This window comes from Mustela erminea, chromosome 10 (assembly GCF_009829155.1).
Source record: "Mustela erminea isolate mMusErm1 chromosome 10, mMusErm1.Pri, whole genome shotgun sequence".
NCBI classification, from domain to species: Eukaryota; Metazoa; Chordata; class Mammalia; order Carnivora; family Mustelidae; genus Mustela; species Mustela erminea.
This window is the reverse complement of record NC_045623.1, coordinates 109,082,058-109,109,409: the sequence shown is the minus strand read 5'-3', so window position 1 is coordinate 109,109,409 and position 27,352 is coordinate 109,082,058. Positions and strand designations below refer to the sequence as shown.

The 27,352-nt window shown below is 58.8% G+C and overlaps 1 protein-coding gene across 4 annotated transcripts; it reads right to left on the bottom strand.

Annotated features, from left to right (window-relative positions):
• Positions 1–1,223: 1,223 nt before the first annotated feature.
• NADK (NAD kinase) lies at positions 1,224–25,778 on the bottom strand. Of its 4 annotated transcripts, none has more exons than XM_032361058.1 (12): positions 25,608–25,778; positions 12,487–12,705; positions 10,547–10,630; positions 7,322–7,451; positions 6,593–6,701; positions 6,350–6,435; positions 5,398–5,500; positions 4,879–5,033; positions 4,557–4,656; positions 4,319–4,476; positions 3,565–3,647; positions 1,224–3,164 (listed from the first exon to the last, which is right to left on the bottom strand). In XM_032361058.1, the coding sequence occupies exons 2-12, from the start codon at positions 12,636–12,638 to the stop codon at positions 2,975–2,977; spliced, it is 1,350 nt and encodes a 449-aa protein (XP_032216949.1). In that variant the 5' UTR covers positions 12,639–12,705; positions 25,608–25,778; the 3' UTR covers positions 1,224–2,974. The 4 variants fall into 4 exon arrangements, with proteins under 4 accessions (XP_032216949.1, XP_032216948.1, XP_032216947.1 ...); XM_032361057.1 differs by lacking the exon at positions 25,608–25,778 and adding an exon at positions 25,282–25,438; XM_032361056.1 differs by lacking the exon at positions 25,608–25,778 and adding an exon at positions 24,119–24,402.
• Between the last annotated feature and the right edge of the window lie 1,574 nt (positions 25,779–27,352).

Genomic DNA, 27,352 nt, shown 5'->3' with positions numbered 1-27,352 from the left:
GCAGCGCCCAACACTGAGCCAGCCCCTCTAGCCAGCTGATGCTGGCCCTTGCCCTCAAAGTACGCCTTCTGCCACCAGAGGGGACAAAGCCTAGCCTGGGATCCGCACGCACCGCCAGCTCGAATCTTGAAAACCTCTGGATGTCGGGGTTGAGTTTGGGTGCCTGCCCCACCCTGCTGCCTGTGGCACCTGTGCAAACTGACCACAGGTGCCTGTATTTCCCAGCAGGCCAGCCCACAGACTGCAGAGGCCTCCTGGCCACTGCGACACCTGAGCAGCAAGGTGACTTGCTCCCACACGTGCACCAGGAGAGCAGGGGGTCCCGGTCAGGGCAGGCCAAGGCCACATACGGCCCCGGGAGGCTGATGCTCTAGGACTGGCCTGGGAGGAGGGCCAGGGAGGCTGGGGGAGAGCTCAGCTGCTTCTCCCCTTCCCCACAGGCCTCTGCAGATGGCTGGGGGCGCCCAGTGTCCCAGCACACAGGGCTTCCGTGTCCTCCTGCCTGTCTGCAGTGCTCAGCTGGGCTCCTGGCAAAGCCTTCCCCCACGTTCACCGACACCTAGTCAAGACCATGTAGAGTGGGAGGAGAGAGAAGAGTATGTGCCAGAGCCTGGCCCCTGCTCCCGGATCCCAACAGGCCTGGATGCAGCTGTGGGGAGGACTTCGGAGCCTCTGGGGGTCCCCTTGGGCCAGTCCTCTGATTTACCTGGGAGCATGTCCTTTCTGTAGGCTCAAGCCCGCTCCCTCACCCAAGCCTCTGCTCTACCCTTCAGGACAGGTGGTGACACCCAGTTCGACACCCCTTCTGGGCAGAACAGGTGCTGAGCCCCAGGCCTACCGGTGCCAATGGCAAGGCGGACGGGGGCACCTGGGTTGGGAGTCAACGTGGCAGCCGCCTGGGCAAGACCCCTCTGCCTCACACATCCCAACGTGGCAGCCGCCTGGGCAAGACCCCTCTGCCTCACACATCCCAAGGGCGCACTCGGTGTCCACAGACTCTAGAAGCCTGGCCTGCCTCTCTAAGCATCTCTGTGTTGGTTACAAAGAACCAAATAAAGTTGCCAGCCAATCCAAGTTTTTAAACAAGTCTGTTTATTGAAAGGATCTGAAAATATTGTAATAAGGCTTTCAACGACATCTAACAAATATTCGAGATATTAACAATATGAAACATTAAGAATTTACTTCAAAAAATCCAATGTTTTCTAGATCATTCCAAATCATGCTGCTTTTGGACTTGGTTAATACTTGCTTTTTTTTTTTTTTTTTTTGTCTAAACCAGTGACCCAAATCCCAAATGCCACTGTCTTTTGGACCTAAAGCTGGGAGTTTCGGTTCGGGCCCCTCTCAGCCCAAGGGAGGCTGGGCAGCAACCCTCTAACCGCGTCCCGTCCCTGCTGGATGGCTATGCGGCCCCTCCCTTTCCAACTCCAGGCCATCAGCCAAGAACCACCTGAGGGCCAGAAGCCCCGAAGCATGGAGGTAGGAGGCCACGCTCAGGCCGCAGAGCCTGTTGTACGGAGGCCCCTGGCAGAGGGTGGCCGCCCGCACGTCCCAGCCTTTCTATCAGCCCAAGAATGAGGCACGTGGGCCTCCACACGACGACGCACAGGACCGTCCCTGTCCCCCCAGAAGTGGGCAGTATCTGTCCCTTCTATTCTTGCCAATTCAACAGGTAAAAACTGCAGCTCCAAGAGATACCGGTTACTCGGAAACAGGTGCCTAAGTATAGGACTGGCAACAGTAACCAGGGGCCAAAGCCACATGCACTGAGCCACGGCTCCCACCAGAGCACACAGGCTCGGGGTCCCATGTGGCAAGCACACGTGCCCACGCCCTACGCAGCCAGCGGGCAGTGGAGTGACCGCTGGAATGATGGGAGCTTCCTCGCGAGCCGAAGGCCCACGGGGAGAAGCAAGAGCAGAACCAACACACAACGACCCAACCACCTCTTTCCTCACTAAGCAGTGCGTCCCCATCTTCCAGCTGCAGGGGCAAGTCCCACGGCTTACTCACCGAGAAGCACCCTCTCCCCGTGGGCCGTCACCCCACGGTGAGCACACTGAACAGAGTGGTCCCAGCACACAGTGCCACACAGAGCACGTGTAAACATTGGAGCAAGCTCCATTTCGTAACAGTACAAATCCCGCTCCCTCCGCCATCTTCGAAGCGTGTACAATACAATCTGTATGCAAGCAGTTCAAAAAGCTTAAAATGATCTCTACAAAGTGTACACAGGACTTAAAATACCTTCCAGGGTGCAGAGGGAGCCGCCCCTGCTTGGTGAGGAATGTGCATGGGTCTGACCTCCCACCGGGCCACCGCTGGGCTCCGCTGGGCTCCTGCGCCACAGCAGTGGGGGAGGGGAGGGCCTGGAGACCAAGGCAGGAAGGTGCAGGTGCGGGGCAGGAAGGGGGGACCCTCCACGCATCAGCCAAACACCAAACTGCTCTCTCCAGAATCGTCCCCTTCCGGTCCTTTTAGGGGAAAAGGTGCAGGACTTAAGGGGAAAATCGTGGTAGCTAAAGGAAGATTTTTGGCTACAAGACGTTTATTTTCGACACGGAAAGACAGATCAAGCCGTTGTGATCCCCTCTGAATTTCAACAGGCTGACTGAAGCACGAGGAATCACGGAAGACCACATCCCCCTCTGGCGTCCCCGCCCTGGGACCAGGCTCTGAGGGACAGCACGGCCCTGCACACACGGCCCTGGTGCAGACTTCCGAGCCCCACCAGCATTCACCTTTGTTTAGAAATGCAAAAAGAAGTCAGATTTAAAATGTTAAAAAATGGCTGATCTGGTCGACAAAAGGCAGATTCCTGGCTCTTCCCCAGCTACAAAAGAAAGTGCTGTGACTTCTGATGTCTGCTCGGGGCTCAGGTCAGCCTGCTCCCGGAGGGCAAGTGGGAACGAGGCAGCGGGAGCAGCTTCAGGTCTCTGGGGTCCCTAGTGTGGACAGCAGGAGCTCAGGCCTAACCCTCCCCCTCTTCCTCCTCCCCCGCCCCCTCCCCCTCCCCCTCCTCCTCCTCCTCCTCCGTGAAGTGCGCCTGCTTCTTCCGCACGTTCCAGTGGAGACACTGCGCCAGGCTCTCGAACCAGTCGCTCACGGGGTCTCGGACGCAGATGGAGGGTAGAGGGTAGCAAGAGGTAGTGATGCTGATGCTGAGGAGTGGGAGACATGGCACAGATGAGCCCCTCCCCACGGCCATGCCCACCCCAGCCCAGCTGGGGACCATCTCAGCTCTGCTCCCGCCACTGGCTGCACGGCTGGGGCCTGCCCCATCCTAAGGACAGGTGCAGCTGGCGGGGCAGCAGGGCAGGCCGGAGTGAGGGGCTGTGGATCTGTCGCCCTCAAGGTCAGCCCAGAACATGGGCCAACACGCTTCAACCTGTGTGGGAGACCAGCTGCCTGACAGGCCCTCTCTCCCCCCCAGCTCTCAAGGCCAGGGCTCTGTCTCTGGGGTCTGCACAAGCCAACCGCAACAAGGGTATGAAGGCGGCAGGGAGGGCCCGAGTCCGCCCCTCATTCCTACTCCTTGCTCTGGCCCCAGGGCTCACACACCTGTCCCCATGGCGGATCTCCTGTCTCTTTCGTCCGTCGAAGGACACCCATGCAGTGTTCCTTGCTTCTGGCGACAGCATGATCTGGAGGGGGCAAGCAGGGCAGATGTGGGCTCGTGAGTGCAGCTGAGCCCCTTGGATCCCCGCCCTGGGGTGCAGCACTGGGCAGGAGGACTCTTGAAGGTATCCCCACCACCTACTCTACACGAAGGGCAGTTCCAGGCCATGAAGGTCTCATACTTTTGTCGCACTGACCCCAATCCCGGGAATAAGACAGGCAGCCATCAAGCCCAGTTGCCGACCACCCACCCAGGGCGAGGGACACCATCCAGGAGTCTGGCTCTAGTCCTCTCTCCCTGTGACCTGCAGATGTGGCCCTGCCTACCAGGGCTCACAGCCAGGGACACGCCAGCCCAGGGTGGACCAAAGTGGGGAGCGCGAGGCAGGCAGAGAACAGAGACGGAGGAGCAGTGGCGGGCACCGGGTACGCCAGGACCACGTGCCGCTCACCTGCCCTCAACCAGTGGGGACCAGCCCCTCCCCACAAGGGCCCACAGCCCTGCTGGAGGGGCTGGCCCAGCTCTCAGTGCTGCACCTGGCCAGACAAGGGAGAGAGTGAAGCCCCTTCCGGCACCCAGCAAGGTGGGCCCACAACCCAGCGGGTGCTGGGGTCACAGCCGGGGACAAAGGGGGTGGTCAGGGTGGCAGGCCCCAGGCAACAGCCTGAACCGCAGAGGGGAGAGGTGGACTCTGACCTTCAGCTCGACCCCCGCGGGGACCACGATAGGCCGGAACGACAGCGAGTGGGGGCAGATGGGCGTGATCATGATGGCCGGCACGTTGGGGTGGATCATGGAGGCCCCGGCGGCGGCCGCATACGCTGTGCTGCCCGTCGGGGTAGAGACGATCACCCCTGGTGGACAGGCCGCAGGGTCACTCTCTGTGGTCCTGTTCCCACCCCCCACTGCCACGGGACCCCAGGTGGCTACCTACCGTCACCCTGCACCGTGGTGATGAGGTGCCCATCCAGGTAGACATCCACGTTGGACAGGTATGAGGAGGGGCCTCTGTCAATCACCACCTCGTTCAGGACCTGGAGGTACAAAGTCACTGCACACAGGCAGGGGCCGGGCAGGGCTGTCCTAGGTAGCCGGCCCCACAGGCACCTGCACTGTTTCTGGGCTCTCTGGGAGGTCCTGAGGTCAGGGGAACCCAATGGGCCCAGGCCTGAGTCCCACCACCCTGTGCCCCTTCCTGAGGCCGTAGCATGGGCAGGGCAGGGCCTGGAGCCGGGGCAGGGCCCACGTCCACACACCTGGTACTGCATGACCTGCTTCCCGACCTCCGCGTCCAGGTCCACGGGCAGCACGCCGTTCTCGCTGACCCCGTTGGGCACCGCCATCTTCTTCCCTCTGAGCTCCTTCACGACTCTGACCTTCAGTCGGCTCCGAAGAACAACGGCCGCATTCCCTGGGGGCCAGCAGGGTCACGGCCGGGGAGGTTGGTGGGGAACGGGCAGTGGCGGCCTGCAGGAGGCAATGACACCCTGCCCGACCGGAGACCACCCTTCTTCTCCCAGACTGAGGGCAGAACCCGAGCCTTCCGTAAAGGCCAATCCACGGCTACCGACCAGCACACACGGCCGCTTCGCCAGGGACCCCCTCCAACTTCTCAGTGTGAGGAAAACAGTATTGGAAGTGTTCGAAAATCTTAAATCTCTGAATCTTCAAACACTTAAATATTGCTCTACACATCATTAAAAAATCCAAAGGCCAAGTGAGGAGACAATCCCATGTTCAGAACTCCTTGTGAGTTCCAGAACATTCCGACTTACCCTGTATCACCTGAGTAACTTGGGACTGAAAGTTCTCAAAGTTGAAGGGGGTCAGGAAGCCCAGGGAGCCCAGGTGGAACGCCATGACTGGAGGCACGCTGCCCTGTGAGCCAATGAGGCAGGCCAGTCAGCCAGCCGATCCACTCAAGAGCCACCCCACTTGGCCCCAGCCCTGACGGACCACCCCCGCCTGACTGTTCCCAGGAATGGACAGGCACATGAGTGCACGGCCAGTGGCGGGGTGCGGGAGGCGGCCAGCAGGCTGATCCCAAGCGACCGCACAGGAAGAGGTCAGCCAGCAGACAGGGAGGCCGGAAGGAGCGGATGCAAAGCTGATGTGGAGCTGATGAGAAGCCAACGCAACGGGACCGACCAGCCTGCTGGCCGTGGAGACAGAGAGAGCTGGTCAGGCAAGGACACAAGCCACCACGCCAGAGCCTCCCCCTGCAGAGTGAAGGCAGACTCTGGGCAACCCCAGTGTGCTTCCAGGCAGACTCCCATCCTCTGGAGCCTCCACAGGCCTCCCGGGTACCCTGGAGGGTCAGGCTGGGGTCACCGCCTTCATCCTGCCGTGGGCCCCATCCCCTAGGCCACGAGGCGCTTCTCCTCATGGGTGCCACGTGTCTGTGGGTCGGCAGCAGCCCCCCAGGCCCGTTTCTCCACCACTGCCCCCCTTCTTCCCAGCCAGTCCTGCTGCCCAGCCCGGGCTCCACTGTCGGCAGCACTCCTGGTGAGGACGGAGACCCAGACAGGGCAGATGAGACACTTGGCATTGTTTGCAGACCTGCTCTACAGCCAAATAACCAAACTAAAAGCTCTGTATCAGAGTAAGAAGAACGTAGAACTCGGCATCCCCGAGGCATCAAGCCACGAGGTGTAAGAAGGGGTGGACAGCCTCCCTGGGAAACCACCTCCTCGTGTGGCGCCGAGGCCGGAAGCCCGCACAGCTCACCGGGAACAGTGAGGACGCGTAGAGCAGGGTCCCGTCCCCGCCCAGGCATATGATGAAATCGATCTGATTGGAAATGTCATCATAATCTAGAAAACACAGCAGACACAACAAAAGGTGTCTCGGCAGCCCTTGGTGCCACAGGGCACTATGCCCACGATGAGGCAGGAGCGCTAGAAGCTTCTGCCAGGTCTGGGGCAGGGGTGCGAGCACCTTCGGAAGTGACAGAGCCGAAGGCAAACTCACCTTCTCGGAAGGTGCAGAACTTCTTCTTGACTGGTCCAAAGTTGTCATCGCTCACTATGGCAGGGTCTTCCAGAACTTTCTTCTCCACATACACAATCATGTTGTTCTCCTGAAAGGGAGACAACAAGCCCGTCAGCCCCACCACCAAGACCCGGTTCAGATCAGGCTGGTCTTCTGGGAAGCCTCCTCTTGAGCCTCAGGACTTTACAAGGAGGAGGAAACGCATTCCTCAGGCCCAGAGGGCAGACTTCTTTCAACCTGCTCACGCAGATTTCTATCCTTCTGGAGGCCCTGTGACCCTCCGTTACACAACTCACTTGCCTGAAATGGGCGGCGGCTGCTGCTGCTTTTTTTTTTTTTTTTTTTTTAAGGATTTTACTTATTTATTTGACAGAGACACACCGTGAGAGCGGGAACACAAGCAGGGGGAGTGGGGGAGGGAGAAGCAGGCTTCCCGCTGAGGAGGGAGCCCGATGCGGGGCTCAATCCCAGGACCCTGCAATCATGGAATCATGATCCCAGGTGCCCCTGAAATGGGCTTCCCGACTTGGTCAGCTCTGGGATCACAAAGCCAGAACCTGGCTAGTTGGCCAACTCCATGCCACCCCCACCCCGTGGCCCAGAAGAGCACGGAGCCCACTGAGCGCCAGAGCGGAGTCTGGCTGGCGCAGACGCGGTGGGGGTGCCAAGGGGGCTCTGGGTTGCCACCCCTCAAGCAGGCTCACTCGCCTCCATCAGGTACACGCACAGCTCCTTGAAGGGCTGCAGCAGGCTGGCGTCCCGGATCTTCTTGACGACGAGAACGCTCTTTGGGGACTTGTTCCACGTCAGCCGCTGGCTGGCAGGGTCCTGGATGTGCCTGCGAGGGGAGAGGAGTGTCCACACTGGGAGCGCGTCCCCTTGGGAGGACAGGCACAGCACATCCTCGGAGGCCTTTCTCCCAGACCTTAGACCGTATGCGAGCCCCACTAAAAACTGCAAAACCATGACCCAAACCATGACCCAAACCACGAACACAGAGGCGTGGTGTCCGATGTCCTCCATCAGTGAGCGTCACTCACCCTGGCCAGGCGTTTCTGCACGAGGAGCCACGCACGACGCCCTCTGTGAGCGTCATCGTCTGCCCAGGTCATGTGCTGGCTCACGAGTGCGGCACAGTGGCTTCGGTCATAGCGTTTTGGTCCCACATTGCTAACAACGGAAGTGTAGGGCACACCAGCCCCCCAAAACTCTCCTGAGCACCTGCACTATAAACTTAAATTTCTGTAAACTCAAAACTGAAAGTGAAACAATCCTAAAGTTGACTTTTGAAAGGCACTATGGCAGGAAAACTCCCTAAAACTAAAAACAAGCACACCTTACTCAATCTTTTTACCGTTTACATGATCCTCTCGGCCAATCACCTATTTAAAACAAAGTCCTGAGATCCCCTTTAACAGCAAAGAGGCCGGACGCCAGGTGCCATGCACTTCACTGAACTCGCTGGCTGCGCTCGGCTGTTGACCGGGTGCGGTGCCACAGGCCAGCCACACCAGAGTCTGAGCTGGGCTGTGGAACCGGCTTGGCCCAGTGGGAGGAGCTGTCAGCACTTCATCAGGTGGAGGGGTGTGCACTCCCCAAACGTCGTCCCTGTGCTTGGCTGTGGGCCTCAGAAGCCATGTGGGCAGCGCACGGACCCCTGCCTGGGTCGAAGCCCCTTTGTGCTGACCCAGGCGTGCAGGGCCTGTGTCTGAGGGGTCTGGCCCTGAGACTGTGCCCAGGCAAAGCAACCACAGTGTGTCCTGCACAGGCCTGGGCGTCAACTGTGATCAGCCTCCCGCTGGGTCACGACAAGGTGGGGATGTGACCCTTCCCCGGCATACAGGTCGTGCGTGCCGGACGGGAGAGCGAGGGAGACTGTGAGCAAACAGGTGACCGACTGGAGCCACTGCCTAGTGAGCCAAAGGCAACGACATGTGGGCAACTCCACACATTTCAACATAAAAGAAAACACACACGCATTCACGGTGAAATTTCAGACCGTAAATTAGGACGCAGAAGTTCTCTGAGATCTCTATCCTATCTTACTTCCGAGCATTAGAGAAGTTATGTCAGGACGGAGCCTCAGCCAGGTGCAGGGCTGGAAAGGGGCAGGGCCAAGGTGGAGAAAAGGAGCCCTGTCGTCCAGAGACAGCAGCCCCAGCTGAAGTGTCGGGCACAGGGGCTGGAAAGGGCAGACGAGGCTGCTCCTTCCTCAGCTCCAACGGGTAGCGCCAGAGACCCTTCGGGGCATCTGCCGTTCTGCCTGGAGCACCCGGCGGAACCAGCCCGTCTAAGCCACCCGAGGCTCACAAGGCCGACACCCCCGCCCCCCACAAAGCGACTGTGGCTCCGCTGGGAGTACAGGATGGCTAATCAAGGTTGGACAGTGAGAGGCCACTCGTGGTGGCACTTAGGCCGAGCAGAGTGACAAGGAGAGAACAAGTCTGCCAAGACCAGGAAGTGCAGGGAGGGGCCCTCGGGCAGCCGGTGAAAGGCCACGGGACAGCCAGGCTGGGCCAGAGCGAACAGGAAGGCATGAGGCACGGGAGAAGGCAGGGCTTGGCACAGCAACTGCTGGGGCTCTGGGTTTGGGGGCGTTGGGGGGGGCCAAGTTACCAATGTGGCTGCAGTGCAGGGAGGGCTGTAGGGTACTAGAGGGGCCGCGTCTGAACAGGACCTGCCCTGAGCTTTGCAGTAACCAGCAGCCGCAGACAGCACCTGGATCTGACAGACACTAAGACTTCATTCCTGCGCCCGTAAGAGGTGGGACAGCCTTGTTGCTGGGTTTCCTGGTCACAGGAAACACCAGTTTACACGGCACTCGCCTGGGGAGTCTGGAGGTGGCAGCACTGCACCAGCCACCTGGAACCGGTTCAGCCCGTGACCCGAGGACAAGGGTCCCCACTGCCGGGCCTGCCTCCTGGGACCCCACACAAGTCAGTTGAGGAGGCACACCTGAGCCCGCGGCTCTCACCCCTGTGCAAAATGTGGGATCCTCACAGCTTGCCCTGAAGGAGAGGAGCCTGTAAGGGCCCCTCAAAAGGCCTCGACTACAGGGGCTGGAGCTCCCACAGGCACCAGGCACAAGGCTCAGGGCGGGATGGAATTCTGACCGTTCAACAGAAAGCACCCACGCCAGGTAAGTGACGTCAGTGCGTTCTCCTCGGACTTGAAGCACAGCCAGACCACCATACAGCGGCCTTGACGGAGCTCCCGGCCTTCTGGAACCATGTGACTCTTCGGACGACAGAAGCCAGATAGTCACTGAGTCCAGAGAAATGACCCTGATTGCTTCATTTTTATAGTCTCTCATCCAGGCACCGCGGGGCCCCCGAAAGCGCCCTGGTGGCGTGGGAGTACTTGTGACAGCCACACCTGCAAGGAGGCACTTCTCTCGAAAGTAAACGCAGAAACCCCAAACAGCCGACCGATGTCTGTTTTAAGAATAATTAAAGGAGGGGTGCCCACGGGGCGCAGTGGGTGAAGCCGCTGACTTGGGTTCAGGTCACAATCCCAGGGTCTGGGACCGAGCCCCGCATCGGGCTCCCTGCTCGGCGGGGGGCCTGCTGGCTCCTGTTCCTCCACCTTGTGCCCTTTCTCTCAAAAAAAAAAATCAAGTCAGCAGAGAAGCATGTCTGACCCTATTCCTGTGTGAAAAACATTGTTTCCTCCTATACTTTTGTCAAAACTTAACAGTAACTCTGAAGACAGCAGCTGAAGTAGGTGAAGTCCGTCTAGCTGCAGTGCCCGGGGAGCAGGACCGGCCCGACCCCCAGCCGGCGGGAAGGCAAAGAGGCCCGTGCTCCCTGGAGCCAGCGGTTGCCCTGTGGCTTCCCTGACTAGAAAAGTGCACTTCTCACCCGGAGCCAGAACCTTCCCCAGTGCCGTGACCCCATGACAGCACAGGCCCCCAAGGAGCCCCCCCGCACTCACATGATGGTCTGGGGGTTCTGCAGCACGCAGGCCTTTGGTCCAAACGTGGTCACCGGGCATGGCCCATGCAGAGAGCGAGTCCTCCTGTGGGGGGAGAGGACACAGCCGGTGAGCAGACCTAACGGACCGTCAGACTCTAGAGAGGCTTTATTCATAACGACTTTCCTCCCAGCATCTGCATCCCGTGGCGGCCCCAGGAGATCCCGCCCTGGAGCCCCACACGCTGTTTTTGTAGCATCAACAGTCAGAGCGCGCGCCTCAGAGAAAGGTCCCCAAACCAGGGCGGGTGTCCAGGCCCTACCCCAGGAACAGGGAAGACTCCCTCTGGGGACAGGCCTGGAACTCAGAATCCGAGCAGCCCCTCTGCCCAAGTCTGTCTGGTGACCGGTCCTCCAGCCTATACTTGGGAAGCAAAACCTGAGAGACCAGGCGCCTGGGTGGCTCAGTGGGTTAAGCCGCTGCCTTCGGCTCAGGTCATGATCTCAGGGTCCTGGGATCGAGCCCCGCATCGGGTTCTCTGCTCCGCGGGGAGCCTGCTTCCCTCTCTCTCTCTCTCTGCCTGCCTCTCTGCCTACTTGTGATCTCTCTGTGTCAAATGAATAAATAAAATCTTAAAAAAACAAAAAAAAACAAAAAAAACCCTGAGAGACCAACCCTTAATGACCTAGATGAAGATTCTAGCAAAAGTGCTCATGCTGAGTTGCACAGTCACTAAGAAAGCTACTACTCGAACTTCTCCAATAACTGAAATGTGACTCAACCATAATCCAATCACCAAGCAAAGCGGCTGTGGCCAGCTCACGTCACGGGGACACCACCACCTGGCTGGCCTGCCCCCTCCCTGCTCGAGAGGGCTCAACGCCCACCCTGGCACAGGCTGGGGGGAGCGACAGGGACATCCCCCAGTGATAGGCTAATGGAACATGCTCAACCCCGATGGCCTCGCCGTCCTGTTCTACACGCAAAGACGACCGAAGGGAGCAGACTTCATCTTCAACCTTCTTATGGGGTCCGCAAAATCTTCGAATTCAACGCAGACCAAACAGATTTTCCAGCTGTCTTGGAAAGGGCACCCGACCTTCGAGAGAGCCCTGGAGTCCAGGGAAAACTACGGCTCGCGGGCCCCGCGCAGGCCCGGAGGAAAGGCAGCTCATGGCGGGCCTCGCCAGCGGGCTCAAGGACACATGTCCGTCTGCCTCCCCCGCGGGGGCCCCCTCTGACCCGCGGTCACCGCACCCCGCTGTCCGGCCTCAGAACTGGGAGGCCGTGAGCCGATCCGCACAGGACCGACAGGCAGACGCAGTGCGGTCGGAACACGGAGCCCCACACAGCTTGGAAGCTGCAGCAGCACGGCCGCTCCCACGCGGGCTCTAGAGCTTTCCACGCAGGGAACAGCCCGTGCGCCACCCCCGCTCCATTCACCCCCAAGGGAAGGCGCTGCCCTGAGAAAAGGTGGCACTTTCCCCCCCAAACGCGCCCTCGAGTCTGAGAGGTCGGACCCACTTGAGAAGCAGCATTGGCTCTGGCCACTTCCGCTCCAAACTCACCGCGGCCACGGCCCCAGCAGCCAGGGCAGCGGCGCCACCAGCACAGCAGGCCCGGCTGGCCGCCTCGTGGGCAGCTGTTGCTCAAGCGCTTGTGCAAGAGCACACGCTGTGGGGCGCGGGCCGGGCCGGGGAGCTTGCCCAACTCCCCTGCGGCCACATGCAGCCCCATGCCAGCCCCGCCAGCGCGTGGGTCCCGCTGCCGTGCCTTCAGGGGCCACCCACACGCCTCGGACACCAAAAGCGGGGCGGGCACTGGCCGAGAGGGGAAGGAAAGGAACACTGTCCCGGGCGGGTGCCCCTGGGAGCCGCGCCAGCTGCTCTGGGACACACGCTGTCACCGTCGGTCCGAGCGACCGCGCCGCTGAGGGTGGCGGCTGGGGGAGGGCTTTGTACCTGAACTCTTTGGTGCTCGCCAGGGCGGGCGAGGCAGACAGGCTGCGGGACTTGGCCCGGCCCCGGATGGGGTGGTTGGGCCCCCAGTCCTCGTCCCCATGGCACGCGGAGCAGCGGTACGAGGCCGGATCTGCGCTCTGCGCCTTACTCATGTTGACTTTCTCGTGTTCCGTTTCCACAGTCGGTAAGCAAGGATTCCGATCAGGAAAACACGGACGCCTTAATTTAATAAAACAAATAAAGTAAATAAATATGCAGGCAGAAAACACTATATACACAGAGACGCACCCGCTTCACCAGGAGACAAAAACGGCTGAAGTCCCATCTGCCGAAGGACTTGAGAACAGTCTCTTTCTATCCCCAAGATGGTTAAGAGCTCAGGAACCTACCTGTGTTTCCAGTGAATCCAGAAGACCTAAGGGCCGCAGGGTAAGAAAGAGCTAGCAGGCTGCAGCTGTGGTACTTCTGCCACAGACAAGGCCCAGCGCCGGCAAGAGGAACAGTCACTGGTGGGGACACCGGGCGAGCCCCGCAGGGCTGTGCAGCGTTAAACGCCCCTCCGGGCCGCAGAGCGGAACGGTTCACTCAGTAAGACAGACAAGTGGATACACACTGGACTCTAGGCCCTGCCAACGAGTAGATAAAACATCTGCCAAAACTGACCTCTTTTGGCCTCAAAGAAAACATCAATTTCCAAACACTAGTAGGGCAGAGAACCTTACCATCCAACCACAGCACAACAAAATCAGGAAAAGACCAAAAGGTAGGAACAAAGAAAACAATCCTGCAACCACCCGAACTGCCTCAACTTTGTCCCAAGCCTCTTGGGGCTCAAACCAACCCTGCAACGCATCGAAACGACCAGAATAGTATGAACGCAAACCAAAGTCGATGCCGCCCTGCTAAGGTGTGCGGGAGTTTTCGAGAAGGAAGAGTAATGAGCCGAGATTCTTATAAAGCTAGAAAAGGAATAAGGTAAGTTTAAGAAAGGCAGACGCGGCGACAGAGAGAGGCAGAAGCCAGTACACTGAGCAACGGAAGAAGAAGGGCGGAGTTGGACGAAAACCCAGTGCAGATCTAGGGACCAAACGGGGAAATCTCGAAGGGCAGGAAGGGCCACCACAGGGTCACAGCGAGGGCCCTGCAGCTACAGAGCCACCCGGACCTGCCCGAGGGGAGAGCAGGTGGCACAGGCTTGTGGCGGGCATGAGCAGGTGGCACCGGGGGAGCCAGCAGGATGACCAGCTGCACAGCCCCCACTGCAGGGACAGGCAAGGGAAACGAATACCCCAGCAGAGGCCGGAGCGCGCAGAAAACCCCGTTCCCCAGGAGGGGCTGAGGCCGTGTCAGAGGATGCCGGCCCCGCAGAAGGTGAACGCGGAGCGGCGGGGGCAGAAGGGACCCTCAGAGACCACAGACAAGCCCGGGCCTCTATGGCAGGAGAAAGGTGATGGCGCCCCTGCACCCCTACCCCGGCCGCACCTTACAGCCACCAGAGGGGCTTCAGGAAATCATTCCCACGTCCAACCCGGAATGAAGGCATCAGTAGTTTTATGAGCTCCCAGCTGGGGGTGCCCAGAAGGTGAAGCCTTTGCCTTCGGCTCGGGTCATGATTCCCGGGGTCCTCAGATCGAGCCCCACCGCGGAGCCCCATGTCCCCAAGCCACACATCCAGCTGCCTGCTCAGTGGGGAGTCTGCTTCTCCCTCTCCCTCTGCCTCAGCCCACTGGTGTCCTCTCCGTCTCACTCACTCGCTCTCAAATAAATCTTAAAAAAAAAAAAAAAAAGCTTCCCAGGTGATTCTAAATTTTAGCTAGAGCTGACAACACTGCCCTAGTGGACCAGGACCCTCACAGCTTGAGGAACACGGACGTTTTAACCAAGCATGAAAAAAGTCATTACTCAAACCCCAATCCTACAAGAACATGTCTGATACAACCGCCCCTACTCAGTACTGTACCCGAGGGCGTAGCCAGTGGAACAAGGCAGGAAAACGAAATAAAAGTCTTAAGGATGAAAAAGGAACCGGTCAAACTGCGGTGCTGGGGCACCCGGCTGGCTCAATCCTAGGGTTGTGAGTTCAAGTCTTGATCTTGGGATTATGAGTTCAAGTCCCACACTGGTGCAGAGATTACTTAAAAACCTGTACTGTCAGATGACATGGTCTTCTATACAGAAAGGTCTACAAAAAAGTGACTAGCTCGGTTAAGCAGCTGACTCTTGGTTTCTGCTCAGGTCATTATCTTGGGTTCCCGGGATCGAGCCCCGCACTGGGCTGCGTACTCGGCGGAGTCTGCTTGGGCACTCTCTCCCTCTCCCTCTGCCCCTCCCCACGCTCGTGCACACTCTTTCTGAAATAAACAGATGAGTCTGAAAAATAAATAAATAAACAAAAATACTATTTACAACAGCACCGAAACCAAAGCTTATAAGGAAATAGTTGGCAAAAGAGGTAGGGAGCCTAACTCGAGTTATCAAGTCCGGCGTGGCTGTAGTGCGGAGCGTGTGGCTCTAGGCAACTGACAGAGCCACACCTGAACGTCGCTGCGACAAGGGCTGTCACCTTAAGAACACACCATCTGCCCGTGCGCTGATAGGACGTTAACCAGACCCACCGCAGTGGCCACTTCCCGACACACTCACATCGCATCAGCACACGGCACGCCCGAGACGGGGGGCCAGGGATCACCGGCGTCTCCCTAGGAGCAGCACAGACCCTGCACACTGGGGACGAAAGCTGCTGACGGACATGAACGGAAGCGAACAGTGGAGACAGGAGCAGGTCCGAGGACCCGAGAGGCTGACACTTAGACTTCAGCTCTCCAACTGACTTGGGCTCTCCACAGTTCCCACACCCAAACCCCTGCGGCCTCTCCTACAGAAAATGACGAACCGGGTGGCTCAGTCGGTTAAGTGTCCGTCTCTCTCTTTCTTCAATCCGAGAGAGAGGGGCCAGAGGGAGGGACAGAGCACAGGCGGGAGGGGCAGCGAGAGGCGGCATCCCAACCCGACTGCGCGCTGACTCCTGATTTTGACTCAGGCCCCGGTCTGGAGGGTGGGAGTCCAAACCCCACACCAGGCTCCACCCTCAGTGCCGAGTCTGCCTGAGACTGCCTCTGCCTCGACACCACCCCCAACCCATGCTCTCTCTCTTTCTTAAAAAAAAAAAGACAAACTGATTCTAGAACTCACATGGAAATGTGGACGACCTAGGCCTAGGATAGCTAAAAAAACTGAAAAAGAACAAAGTAAGACTAACATTTCCTGACTTCATGATCTACAGCCACGCTACCGTACCCAGACAGCGTGGTACCGACACACACACGCAGATCACGGAAGCACAACAAATTCCAGAACACCGCCCTCACACAGGTACAACCAGCAGATTTTCTTTTTAAATTAAATTTATTTGTAATAAAGTGATGCCTACACCCAATGTGGGGTTCAAATCCACAACCCTGAGATCGGGAGTCACATGCTTTTCCAACCAAGCCGCCGGCACCCCTCGATCACTGGATCTTCAACAGACGCGCCAGGGGATTCGACGGAGCGCATCATCGTTTCCTCAAGCTGTGCTACCAAAGCGTGGCAGCCGCGTCTGAAAGACTGAGGTCAAACTCTTTCTTCACCCCACCCACAGGCATCACACGACACTTTCCACAAATGGAGGGTCTGGGGCTGTCCTGTGCTGAGCGCGTCTAGCAGCACCATTTCCCACCAGCATCACTCATTTCCTGTGTGTCTCTGTGTCACACTGGGCTAATTCTTGCAATATTTCCAAGTTTTCACTAGTGTATTTGTGACGGTGGTCTGTGATCCGTGATGACTGTTCTGGGGCGCCACTCCCTCGTGCCCATTCAAGACGGCAAACTCGGGTGAAGTGCTGTATGTGTTCGGACTCCTCCACAGACCGGCTGGTCCGGCCTTTCCCCTTCCCCAGGCCTCCCTCCTCCCTCAGACAAAACAATACTGAAACTGGGCCGATCAATACCCGTACATCGGCCTCTAATGGTCAAGCGGAAGGAAGACTGGCCCATCTCTCACATCACTTATCTGATTTTTTAAAAGGAGGCTCCATGCCCAACTTGGGGCCTGAACTCGTGACCTGAGATCGAGAGTCCCAGTTTACTGACCGAGCCAGCTGGCCAGGCCCTCTGCACATCTCTCACTTTAAATCAAAGCTAGACATGACGCAGGGCAGTGAGGAAGGCTGAAAACCGAGACGGGCCCAAAGCTAGCCTCCTGCCCCAGTGGGCCAAGCTGTTAGTTCAAAGGAGAAACTCCTGAAGTGTCACTCCAGTGAACACACAAAGACAAGAAAGCAAAACAGCCTTACTGCTGATCGAACCAGCCAGCCTCTCGCTTCTCGGCCTTTTGGTAAGATCAAGTGAAACCAGCCACAGTCTAACCCAAAGGAAAGCCCTGACTCTCCTCGACTCTGTAAAGGCTGAGAGAGGGGGGTTTAACAGACAGACAGAAGCCGTCTCTGTTATGCGAAAGTACACGCAGAGAAGCACCTGCCGATGCAGAAGCAGCGTCAAGTTCTCCAGAAGGTCCAGCAGAGATCACCAGTGAAGGTGGCTTGCTAAACATATTATCAACGGAGACAAAGCCACCTGACTTTGGGAGAAGATGCCATCTAGGGCTGTCTTAGCCAGAGAGTAGAAGTCATTGCCTGACTTCAAAGCTTCAAAGGACAGACTGATTCTCTTGTCAGGGGCTAATGTAGCTGGTGACTTTAGGTTGAAGCCAACACTCCCTGACCACTGAGAAAATCCAAGTGTCCTTAAGGATTATGTTAAGAGGAGCGCCTGGGTGGCTCAGTGGGTGAAGCCTCTGCCTTCGGCTCGGGTCATGGTCTCAGGGTCCTGGGATTGAGCCCCGCATCGGGCTCTCTGCTCAGCAAGGAGCCTGCTTCCCCCCTCCTTTCTGCCTACTTGTGATCTGTCAAATAAATAAAATCTTAAACAAACAAACAAACTTGATTGCTAGGGTGCCTGGACAACTCAGTCAGTTAGGAGCCCAACTTTTTTTTATTAAGATGCATTAATTAATTAATTAATTAATTTAGAGTGTGTGTAAACGTGGGGGTAGAGGAGCAGAGAGAAAAGCAGAATCTCAAGCAGGCTCCATACCCAGCGTGGAGCCCAACGCTTGGTCTCATGACCCTGAGATCCTGACCTGAGCTGAAACCAAGAATCCCACACTAATCAACTAAGCCATTCAGGTGCCACCCCCCCCTTTTTTTTTAAGATTTTATTTTTAAGTACTCCCTACACCCAACAGGAGGCTGGAACTCACAACTGGAGATCAAGAATCATGCTCTCAGGGTGTCTAGGTGGCTCAGTGGGTTGAGCCTCTGCCTTCGGCTCAGGTCCTGATCTCAGGGTCCTGGGATCGAGTCCCGCAACGGGCTCTGTGCTCAGTAGGGAGCCTGCTTCCCTCTCTCTCTCTCTCTCTGCCTATTCGTGCTCTCTCTCTGTTAAGTGAATAAATAAAATCTTTAAAAAAAAAAAAACTCGGGGCGCCTGGGTGGCTCAGTGGGTTAAGCCTCTGCCTTCGGCTCAGGTCATGATCTCGGGGTCCTGGGATCGAGTCCCGCATCGGGCTCTCTGCTCGGCAGGGAGCCTGCTTCCCCCTCTCTCTCTCTGCCTGCCTCTCTATCTACCTGTGATCTCTCTCTGTCAAATAAATAAATAAAATCTTTCAAAAAAAAAAAAAAAAAAAAAAAAAAAAAAGACTCACACCTTCCACCGACTGAGCGGGCCGGACGCCCCTCATTTGTGGCCTGTTTCCTTCCCCTTCTGAGAATGGAAGCTCCAGAAACTCTGTTACTGAGGCTCTCCCGGCCTGCAAGGAGCCTCACCGAATTCACATGGCTACTGCCAGCCAAGACAAGGAGAAGACGAGCAGGCAGCTGTGTGTTTAAGGTCAGAGCTCTGGGGACAGGCTGGTCCAGACACAGAGATCCGGGCTCTATCAGCACGTGGTGAGTGCTTACAGCCCTGGAACTAGATGGACTAGAACTAGAACGAAATGGACTCCCTAGGGGGTGGGCAGGGGTCCCAAGGGCTGAATCTGGGGCAGGCCCCCATTCAGGAGCCGCACGGAGGGGTCAGGAGAGAAGTCTGGGAGGAAACCGGCGGTGCGAGGCGGAGAGCGCAAGACCAGCGAGGACTTCAGGAGGCGCAACTGGGGGCGGCACCCAGTGCGGGGGTGGGGGCAGAAAGGCCGGGCGGGGCCCAAAAAAGTGCCAGGACAAACTGGTAAGAGATTCAGGATGGCACAGATTTGTTCAATATGTGGAAACAGTGACGTGCGTGTTTACGGCGTTAGAACTACGCGAAGGCCGCGTCATCAGTGACTGGACTGAGCACCTCCTCTCCGCCCAGCACCGCCCCCAGGGCTTCTCTTTCGAAGTTTACGTAGTCCTCGCAAGGACCTGGGGCGCCTGGGAGGCTCAGTCAGTTAAGCGTCTGCCTTCGGCTCAGGTCATGCATGACCCCAGGGTCCTGGGATCGAGCCCCAGGTCGGGCTCCCTGCTCAGCGGGAAGCCTGCTTCTCCCTCTGCCTGCGGCTCCCCCTGCTTGCGGGCACATGCTCTCCCTCTCTGTCTCATTCTCTCTCTGACAAATAAATAGCTTTTAAAAAATAAATATACATTTATGTAAAATAATAGCGTCATAATGCTGAATGGTTACAGATGGTGGGTTACAGACGCTGACTGCACTTACGTCGGTGAACACTGAGTGACCTACAGAAACTGCTGAGTCGACGCTGTACGCCAGCTATGATGCGAGGAAAACCCTCTAAGGGTCTGACATACGAGGAAAACCATCTTAGAGTTAAGTCAACAGGACTGTACGTAAACTTCTCTCAAACCCGAAGTCTGATTTACGGTCCCCGCGCGTGCACGGTACACCTGCTGCAGGAGCAGCCTAAGGGAAATCAGCTCGTCCTCGAGATGTCCGTCAGCGCTCCCCCTCCCCGCATTCCGTCCCGACAAACTTGGGACTCCTGCCTACGTGCTAATCTATAGTCTTTTAAGCTTTTACAAGATGTAAAAAGTATATTATGCTGCAAAAATCATTCATTTCCTGGAGTGCCTTCTTCCCTACGAAGATGCATTTCCAGGGCAACCATCCTAACTTGAGCTCAAATAAAACTTTCTTACTTCTAGAGATTCTTTTTTTTTTTTTCTTTAGATTTATTTATTTGAGAAAGAGCGTGCACGTGCACCTACGTGAGCGCAGGGCGGGGGCGTCAGAGGGAGACTCTCAGACAGACTCCCTGGTGGGGGCAGAGCCTGACCTGGTACTTGACCTCACAACCCTGAGTTTGTGACCTTAGCTGAAACCAAGAGTCACTGACAGGGCCATCCGGGCGCTCCAACTTTGACTGTAGGTTTGTTCACTTTGTGTTGACAACATGAATTAAAACAAACACACAAACACACGAGCATTCTTTGCCAACAGAAGCTCAGCAAAGGAGGGGCAGCTTCAGTTCTGCGGCGGGGCCGAGAGGCCTTGCAGGAGCCTCGCCGGCTGCCCCGAGAGGAGAGACCAGCCGAGTCCTCTCCGGACCTGCAGCTCCAGCACAAGGCCGCTGAAACGCCTCACTGTGCATGGGACTCGGAGCTACTTACTGCCAAGAAAGGACGGAAGAGGCGCGTCAGTTAAAGGAGCCTACTCGGCGAGTTGTAACAGTGCGACCTTTAAAAGGAAATAACCAGCATGGTCGGAACCAAAGATGTCTGAGAAAGGAAGGACAGGCTGATCGGTGACACACAGGCTAGCTACGACCCAAACACGGGTGAGCGCAGGGTGCTGTGTGACTGCCACCTCAACGAGGGGAGCCCAGCCAGGGCTGTGCTGTTGGCCGGCAGGTGCACTGCCGTCCGTCCAAGAAGGGAGGAGAAGCGGAAGCAGGGCTGCCTGCAGGCATATGGACCTCATCCAAGACCAGGATGGCTGGCGAGCAGCAAATACACATCCAGGTCCGGTGCCCACCCTGCCAGGTCCCGACCGAGCGCTCACCTCGTGGCACCGGACGCGCTCAAATGAGACGCATGGGCGTGTCTAGGACACGGAGGCCCAGGGTCACCCAGCTAGGATGGGGCAGAGCTGGCATCTGGGCCCGACCAAGCTCCTAAGGCCCTGTTCAAGGCCACGGCGCACAGACCAGAGTTCCCAACATGCAGCGTGCGGTGTGCGAAGCCGCATTTCAACCGGGCCACCAGTTCCTCGCCTGCCCTGGGAGAAGCGCTGCGTCCAAACCGGTCTGCGGCCGAGCTCGCAGGCCATGCCGTCTCAGCTTCCAGGCACAGCTTAACAACTCAACCGCGCCGAGCCTCGGACAACTCTTTGCAGGGGACAAACGGGGTCTGCTCAGGCTCACACAGTGATGTGCGTCTGTTATTTGTCCGTAAAGCTGGGGAAAGAAGAGTGAACTTCAACCTGAACTTGACACTTCCAACAAACATTAACTAAGCACGAATCAAAATGGGTTATGCCAAGTGTAAAACACAACCTGTAAAACTTTTATTAGAAAATGTAGGTGCAGGCTGCCCGGCTGGCTCGGCTGGTGGAGCTCCGGTCTTGGGGCTGAAAGTTCAAGGCCCACATTGGGTGGAGAGGTTAACTTAAAAATAAAATCTTAGGGGCGCCTGGGTGGCTCAGTGGGTTAAGCCTCTGCCTTCGGCTCGGGTCATGGTCTCAGGGTCCTGGGATCGAGCCCCGCATCGGGCTCTCTGCTCAGCGGGGAGCCTGCTTCCTCCTCTCTCTCTGTCTACTTGTGATGTCTGCCTGTCAAATACATAAATAAATAAAATCTTGGAAAGGAAGAAAGAACGAACAAAGGAGAACTTTCTCCTTTGACGCAGGACTAGAGAGAACTTTTACACATGACATACACAGTTCACAAAATGTAACAAAAGAATCATCAATACGCTGGACCTCACTGGGGTGAGGCGCTTGCTGTGGGGAAAACCCTGTGAAGAGAACAAAACAAGCTGCAGAGCGGGACAAAGTGTTTGCAAAGGAGATACCCAACCGAGGTTTTCATCTAGAATACGCACAGAAATCTCAAAAGGCAAAAGTTTAAAAACCAATTAGAAAATGGGCAAAAAGGACGAGCGACACCGAGTCCGCGCACACGTAGGCACACGAAGTTCCGCGGCACTGGCCGCCGGGAGATACGAACACCAGTGCCACGGCACCTGCCGGGATGCTAAGACAGCCGGAGCCAGACTGCAGAGAGACCGTCACTCACTCGCACGCTGCTGGAATGCCGAGGGCAGTCAGTCTGGAAGTTCGGCGGGTTCTTATAAAATCTTAAAAAAGAGAAGTATAGAACCCTGCAACTGCAAGCTGGCTTTTATCTCAGAGTAATAAAAACGTCTGTCCACATAAACACGGCTCGGGAGTGTTCCAGCAGCTTCATGTGCAATCGAGGGACTGCAGCTGGCCGGCCCAAGGTCTCTCTCTTAAAAAAAAAAAACCAAACAAAAACTACTATTCTATGGGTGTGTAAAATCAAGTCGGGGGGTTACAAGGGTCCCTGCACTATTTCACAAATTCCTGTCTATAATTATTTCAAAACAATAAAAAAATAAACATATCGGGTGCCTGGGTGGCTCAGTGGGTGAAGCCTCTGCCTTTGGCTCAGGTCATGATCTCCGGGTCCTGGGATCGAGCCCCACATTGGGCTCTCTGCTCCGCGGGGAGCCTGCTTCCCCCCTCTGCCTGCCTCTCTGCCTACTTGTGATTTCTGTCAAATAAATAAATAAAATTTTAAAAAATATATAAATAAACCTATCAAAACTACAAAAGGCAAATATATTTAAAAATCTTCTATTACCCGTTATCTAGAAGCTATGAATCTTTACTCACGAAAACTAATGTGATGACAAGATTGTTCCAGTACGTTACCTGTTTGAAAAGGATGAGGTTCGAATTCCATCTAAATTCATGCACATTCCTAACAATCTTTTTTTTTTTTTTTTAATTTATTTGACAGAGATCACAAGCAGGCAGAGAGGCAGGCAGGGTGGGGAGGGGGGGAAGCAGGCTCCCCGATGAGCAGAGAGCCCGCTGCGGGGCTCGATCCCAGGACCCTGAGACCATGACCTGAGCGGAAGGCAGAGGCTTCACCCACTGAGCCCCCCCGGCGCCCCACAAATGTAATTTTAAAACACGACTCTGGCACTGGGGAATTTTATTAGGAGAAAAGTGTTGGGCAGCAACTTTCCTAGAAGCCACACGTGCTGGGCAGGGGACAGGCTGCGAAGGCAGGACTCCGACCGACGGGACGTCCGAGACACCACCGAGAGCTCGCGGTGTGTCCGGCGGAAAACTCTGAAGGGAAAGGCTCACCCGGTGACAGCGGCCGGGAGGGTCGGCCTCAGCAGGGGCGCGGAGGCGGGTGCAGAGGCCCGCGCTCGCTCCTCCCCGCCTCCTCCCCGCCGCGGCGCCCAGGGCCGGCAGGGAGGCGACCCCCCGCGTCCGCACGGGCAGCGCCCGAGCCCAGGGAGGCCGTTCGGGCGGTTCTCCGGCCCCCGAGCCTGAGCGGCGACCCCACGAGCGGAGCGGGCGCGGACGGGAAGGGGCAGCTGCAGACGCGGCGGCGGAGGAAGGGCGGGGTCCGCGGGCTCGGGGGGCAGCCGGGCAGCCGCCAGCCGGACCGCAGACGCGCACCGCGGGGCCCTCGCAAGCCGGCACGGCCGGCGCGGCCTCGTGTCCTCAACAGGTGTGCAGGGGCGGCGGCGAGGCTGCCGGAGCGGCCCGGGCGCGGCTCCCGCCTCTCCGGGGCGCCGGCGGGCTCGCCCCGAAGCTCCCCCGGCGACTGTCCGCGGTCCGAGAAGTCCGGGATTTCGGGGACTAAGACGCGGGCTGGACCCCACGACACCGGCACGAACGCCTGCGTCTGCCGTCCGCGGGGCCGCCCGGGGAACCCGACGGCTGCCTGCCCTGCGGCCGGGGCCGGAGGGGCCCGAGAGCCGGAGCCCGTCGCACGCAAAGAGCCGCGGCGCGGCGAGGGCCCCCCCCGGCGCCACCCGTGCCCCGGCCCCGGCCCCGGCCCCGGCCCCGGCCCCGAGCCTCCCCAGGCGCCGGCGGCGGGGGCAAAGGTCACAGCGAGGGCGCGGCAGGGCGGCGGGGACGGACTCCCGGGGAGCGCGTCCGCGGAGGGCGTCGTCCGCGGACGCGCGACCCCTGCCCCCCTAGGCCCGGGGCGCACGCCCAGGCGAGCGAGCAGGTCCGCGGTGCCGGGCCGAGGCGCGCCCCGGGCGGGCGGGGAACAGGAACCTGTTACTCGGAATCCCGGCCCGGGGCGTCCGTTCGCTCGCGCCGGGCCCTGCCGCCGTCGCCAGGCGGGCGCCCCCAGCCACCGAGGGCGCGGCGACCCCACCTGCCCCCGAGGGCCCGACCCTCCGCGCTGCCCGCCGACCCGACTCCGGAGGCGGCCGGCGAGGGCGGCCGTCGCGCCCCCAGGCCCACACCGGGGCGGCGGGCAGGCCCCCCTCCCCCCGGCCCCGGCCCCGGCCCCCGCGCTCCCAGGCCCCCGGGCCGCCCCGCGACCCCGGACGGCGGCGACGGCGGGCGGAGGGCCGGGCCGGCCGGCCGCGCGCACTCACCGTTCGCTGCCCTGGGCGCTTGCGGGGCCGTCCCCTCTCTGGGCCGAGCCCGCGGGCCACGCCGCCCCGCCGCCGCTCACCGTCGCTAGCCGGGCCCCGACGCCGCGGCCGCCCCCCGCCCCATGGCCGCCCCACGGCCGCCGGGACCGCGGCGCCGGCCCGCCGAGCAGCAATGCAGCCAGTGCGCACGCGCGCCCCCGCCCACGCAAGCGCCCCGCCCCGCGCGCACGCCCCGCCCCACGCATGCGCCACGGCCCTCCCCCGCGCATGCGCCCCGCCTTCGCACGTGGGTCCGCTAGCAAGGACCGGGGGCTGGGGGCGGGGGGCCGGGGGCTGCGGCCTGGGGGTCCGTGGGGCTGGAGGGGGGAGTCCCGCGGCGGGACATCGGCTGCCCCGACCCCGATAGCGGCCGCCGCGAAGAAGAACCTTGGTTCCCACTTATCCCCCCGCGTTGGCAGCACGTCCACTCGCGCCCCTTGCCCCTGCCCCCTTGCCGCCCCCGCTCCCGTCCACCGCGGGCGGGGTGGGCTGGCTGCTGACCCCCGCGAGGGGTGACAGCACCCGCTTAGGATGCCGTCACTGACGGGGTGTGAATCTGCTCAGAAGGCAGATTTTGTTTTGGGAACTAAAACTGGTTGCGGGCAGCTGCGACAGCGCGGCCACTCCGGGCCGGACAGCCAGCGGGGGCGGGGGCGGGGGCGGGGCGCCGCGGGCCTCTCCCACCGCAAGCAGCCTGGCGGGGCCCTACGCGCCGCGGGGACTACAGGGGCTCTGGGCGTGGGATGCCAAAGGCCCCTCCAGGGTGAACCTGCTGGCATCGTCATCCCCCTCCCCCCTCACCATCACCACCCGAGGACACAGAGGAGAGAGGACGGGGACCAAGGCCACAGTTATCCACTTTGTAGCTTCAGGTGGAGCTCCAGGCCTCCCCCACCCAGTCCACCCAGGAGTCAGGTGTCCCAACAGTGTGCCTGGCACCAGGGACACGTCTGCGAATAAGGGGTCACTGTAGAAGAACTGGGGTAGTGCGCCGTTCAGTCCTTGGTGACCTACCTGGCTCCCCACGTGGCCACGTTATTGCGTGTGTACACGCAGGGTTCCCCACCTGTGTGGAGTGGAGTCCTCTGTGGCAGCGTGGCTGCCCGTTTCCCCTGCCCACATACCTGAGGTGCTCAGTCTCCTCTGGTGGGGTCTTCCGGCCCTGTGTGCAGAGACTCCAAACACAGATGGGCACAAAACAGGACATGTCTCACTACTGTCCTGGGACTACTGGGCAGTGGGGTCACCAAGAGTGAGTAGAAAGGGGGGCAAGGTTGTCAGGAATTTGGGGGGATTTCTCAAGCTCTGTAACTTCCCCATCTGGTTATTTTGGAAACCCAACCACTTCCCGAAAGTGACAGCCAGCCACACCCACGGGGGAGAAGCCTTTTGAGCTGTGTATTTTGCACATGTTCATTAACAGAAAATTAATGCTTGATCCAGCACTTACCATGTTCTAGGGACTGGACTGAGCCTCTGAAGAACCTTCTGGAGCAGGAAGTCTATAGAGAGGACACCAGGGCAGGAGAGCCAGTCTGGTAACTAGCCAAAGTCACACGGCAGGCCCCTTCCTTTGTGCCCTTCTGTAAAGGGAACTTGTGCAGATAGCTATAGTAATGGAAAGCCTGGGTCCTCTGTAGACCTCAAGACTTCACACGGGAGTGCTTCCCCATTTCAGAGATGAGAACACAGGGGCTGTGGCTTCCTTCCGCTGACCAGATTGGGCAATTTCTCCCAGCAGGCCCTAGCCCCACCCAGCCCCCTCAAGGGCTGACCAGCAATAATGGAAGCCAGTTCTGGGAGGGGTTCCTTGGGGGCACCGGAAGGTTCCTAGAAGTTTTGCTTGGGCTGAGTCCAAAGGCGGAGCAGGAATAAGCCAGGCCTGCTGGGGAGAGGGAAGGGCCAGCAGCAGGGACAAAGGCCGGTGTGGGGGTGGGGGATGCCAGGCAGGTTAGTTTGGGCTGGGCTGAGGTTGGGGGTTCTGCCTCAGAGGCTCTCAGGTAAAGCTTTCCCAGCACTAGTATTTGTTTCTTTGCATTTTTCTGAAACGTGACTTGTGACTCCGGTTTTATTGAACCCTCAGACCCCTAAACCTAGATGCACCGTCTTCTGAGCAATGGAATGATGGCGGACAGCAGAATCGGTGGGTTAGGTGGGAGAAGGGAGCCTGGGCCATGGAAGGTAGAGCCAGATAGGCTGCCTGCTCAGACCTGGACTCGTTCGGGTAGGGTGGGGGGTCCTGGATTTTGAGTGCAGTTTGGTGGTCCTGGCTCTCGGGTGGAGCTGGGTGCTCTTGCTCACAGGGAAGTTGGCCTCAGCTGTGCCTGGCAGGGGTAGGGGAGGTGAACAGAGGCTGCCCAGTTTTCAAAAGGGGAAGTGGCCAGGAGCCTTGGGTGACAGGGGTGGCAGGGAGGGACCAAGGCTCCCTGTGGGGGATGGGGTGGCTTGGGGTATGCAGAGGTCATCTCCTCCATCCCCAGCCTCAGGCCTCCGGTTAGTAACCATGGGACAAGTCCAGCCCCTCCCACATGGCCATTCCTTCCCAGGGGCCAGTGTCTGGAATTGCCAATGTTGCAGTGTCCTGTTTGGAGCGGTTTTTGGGGACGGAGTGGAGCAGCCCCTCTTCCTGCTGACCTATGAAGTGCCATGCACACAGTTCAGCAGGGAACAGGATCTTCGAGTGGACGGTCAGCTTCTCACCGGGGTGCTCCGTGAAGGGGCATGCCTTGCCAGCAGCTGGGAGGAGCCCCCGTGGGGCAGAGGCAGTGGCAGCCTGGGGCGGGTGGGGTCTGACACCTGCATACAGGGGCTCAAGGAAGCAGGTGCTTTTGTTGTCTGTGGTTTTCACTCGGGGAACCCCGGGCACAGACAGGCCAAGTAACCTGCAGCAAGGACCTGAAAGGCACATTCAGCCCTTGGCTCCAGGAAGGGCGGTGACTGGACTCAAGAAGCAGGCAGTGGTGGGGGTAGACGGAGTGCTAGGAAGAAGGGAGACGCTGCCTGGACGGCATACCCCTCTGGGCAGCCCCCAGGGCTGGTGGGGCCAGGTTGAGGGTCAGGGTCTATGGGAGGTGGCATGAGACCCCAGTATCCATCTGGGGCACAACACTGAGTGGGTGTGGTGGGGACAGGGCCTAGAAGTCAGAGAGAGGCTCCAGCTGGAGTCGAGCCTCCGAGGGCTCCGTGTGGGGCTTG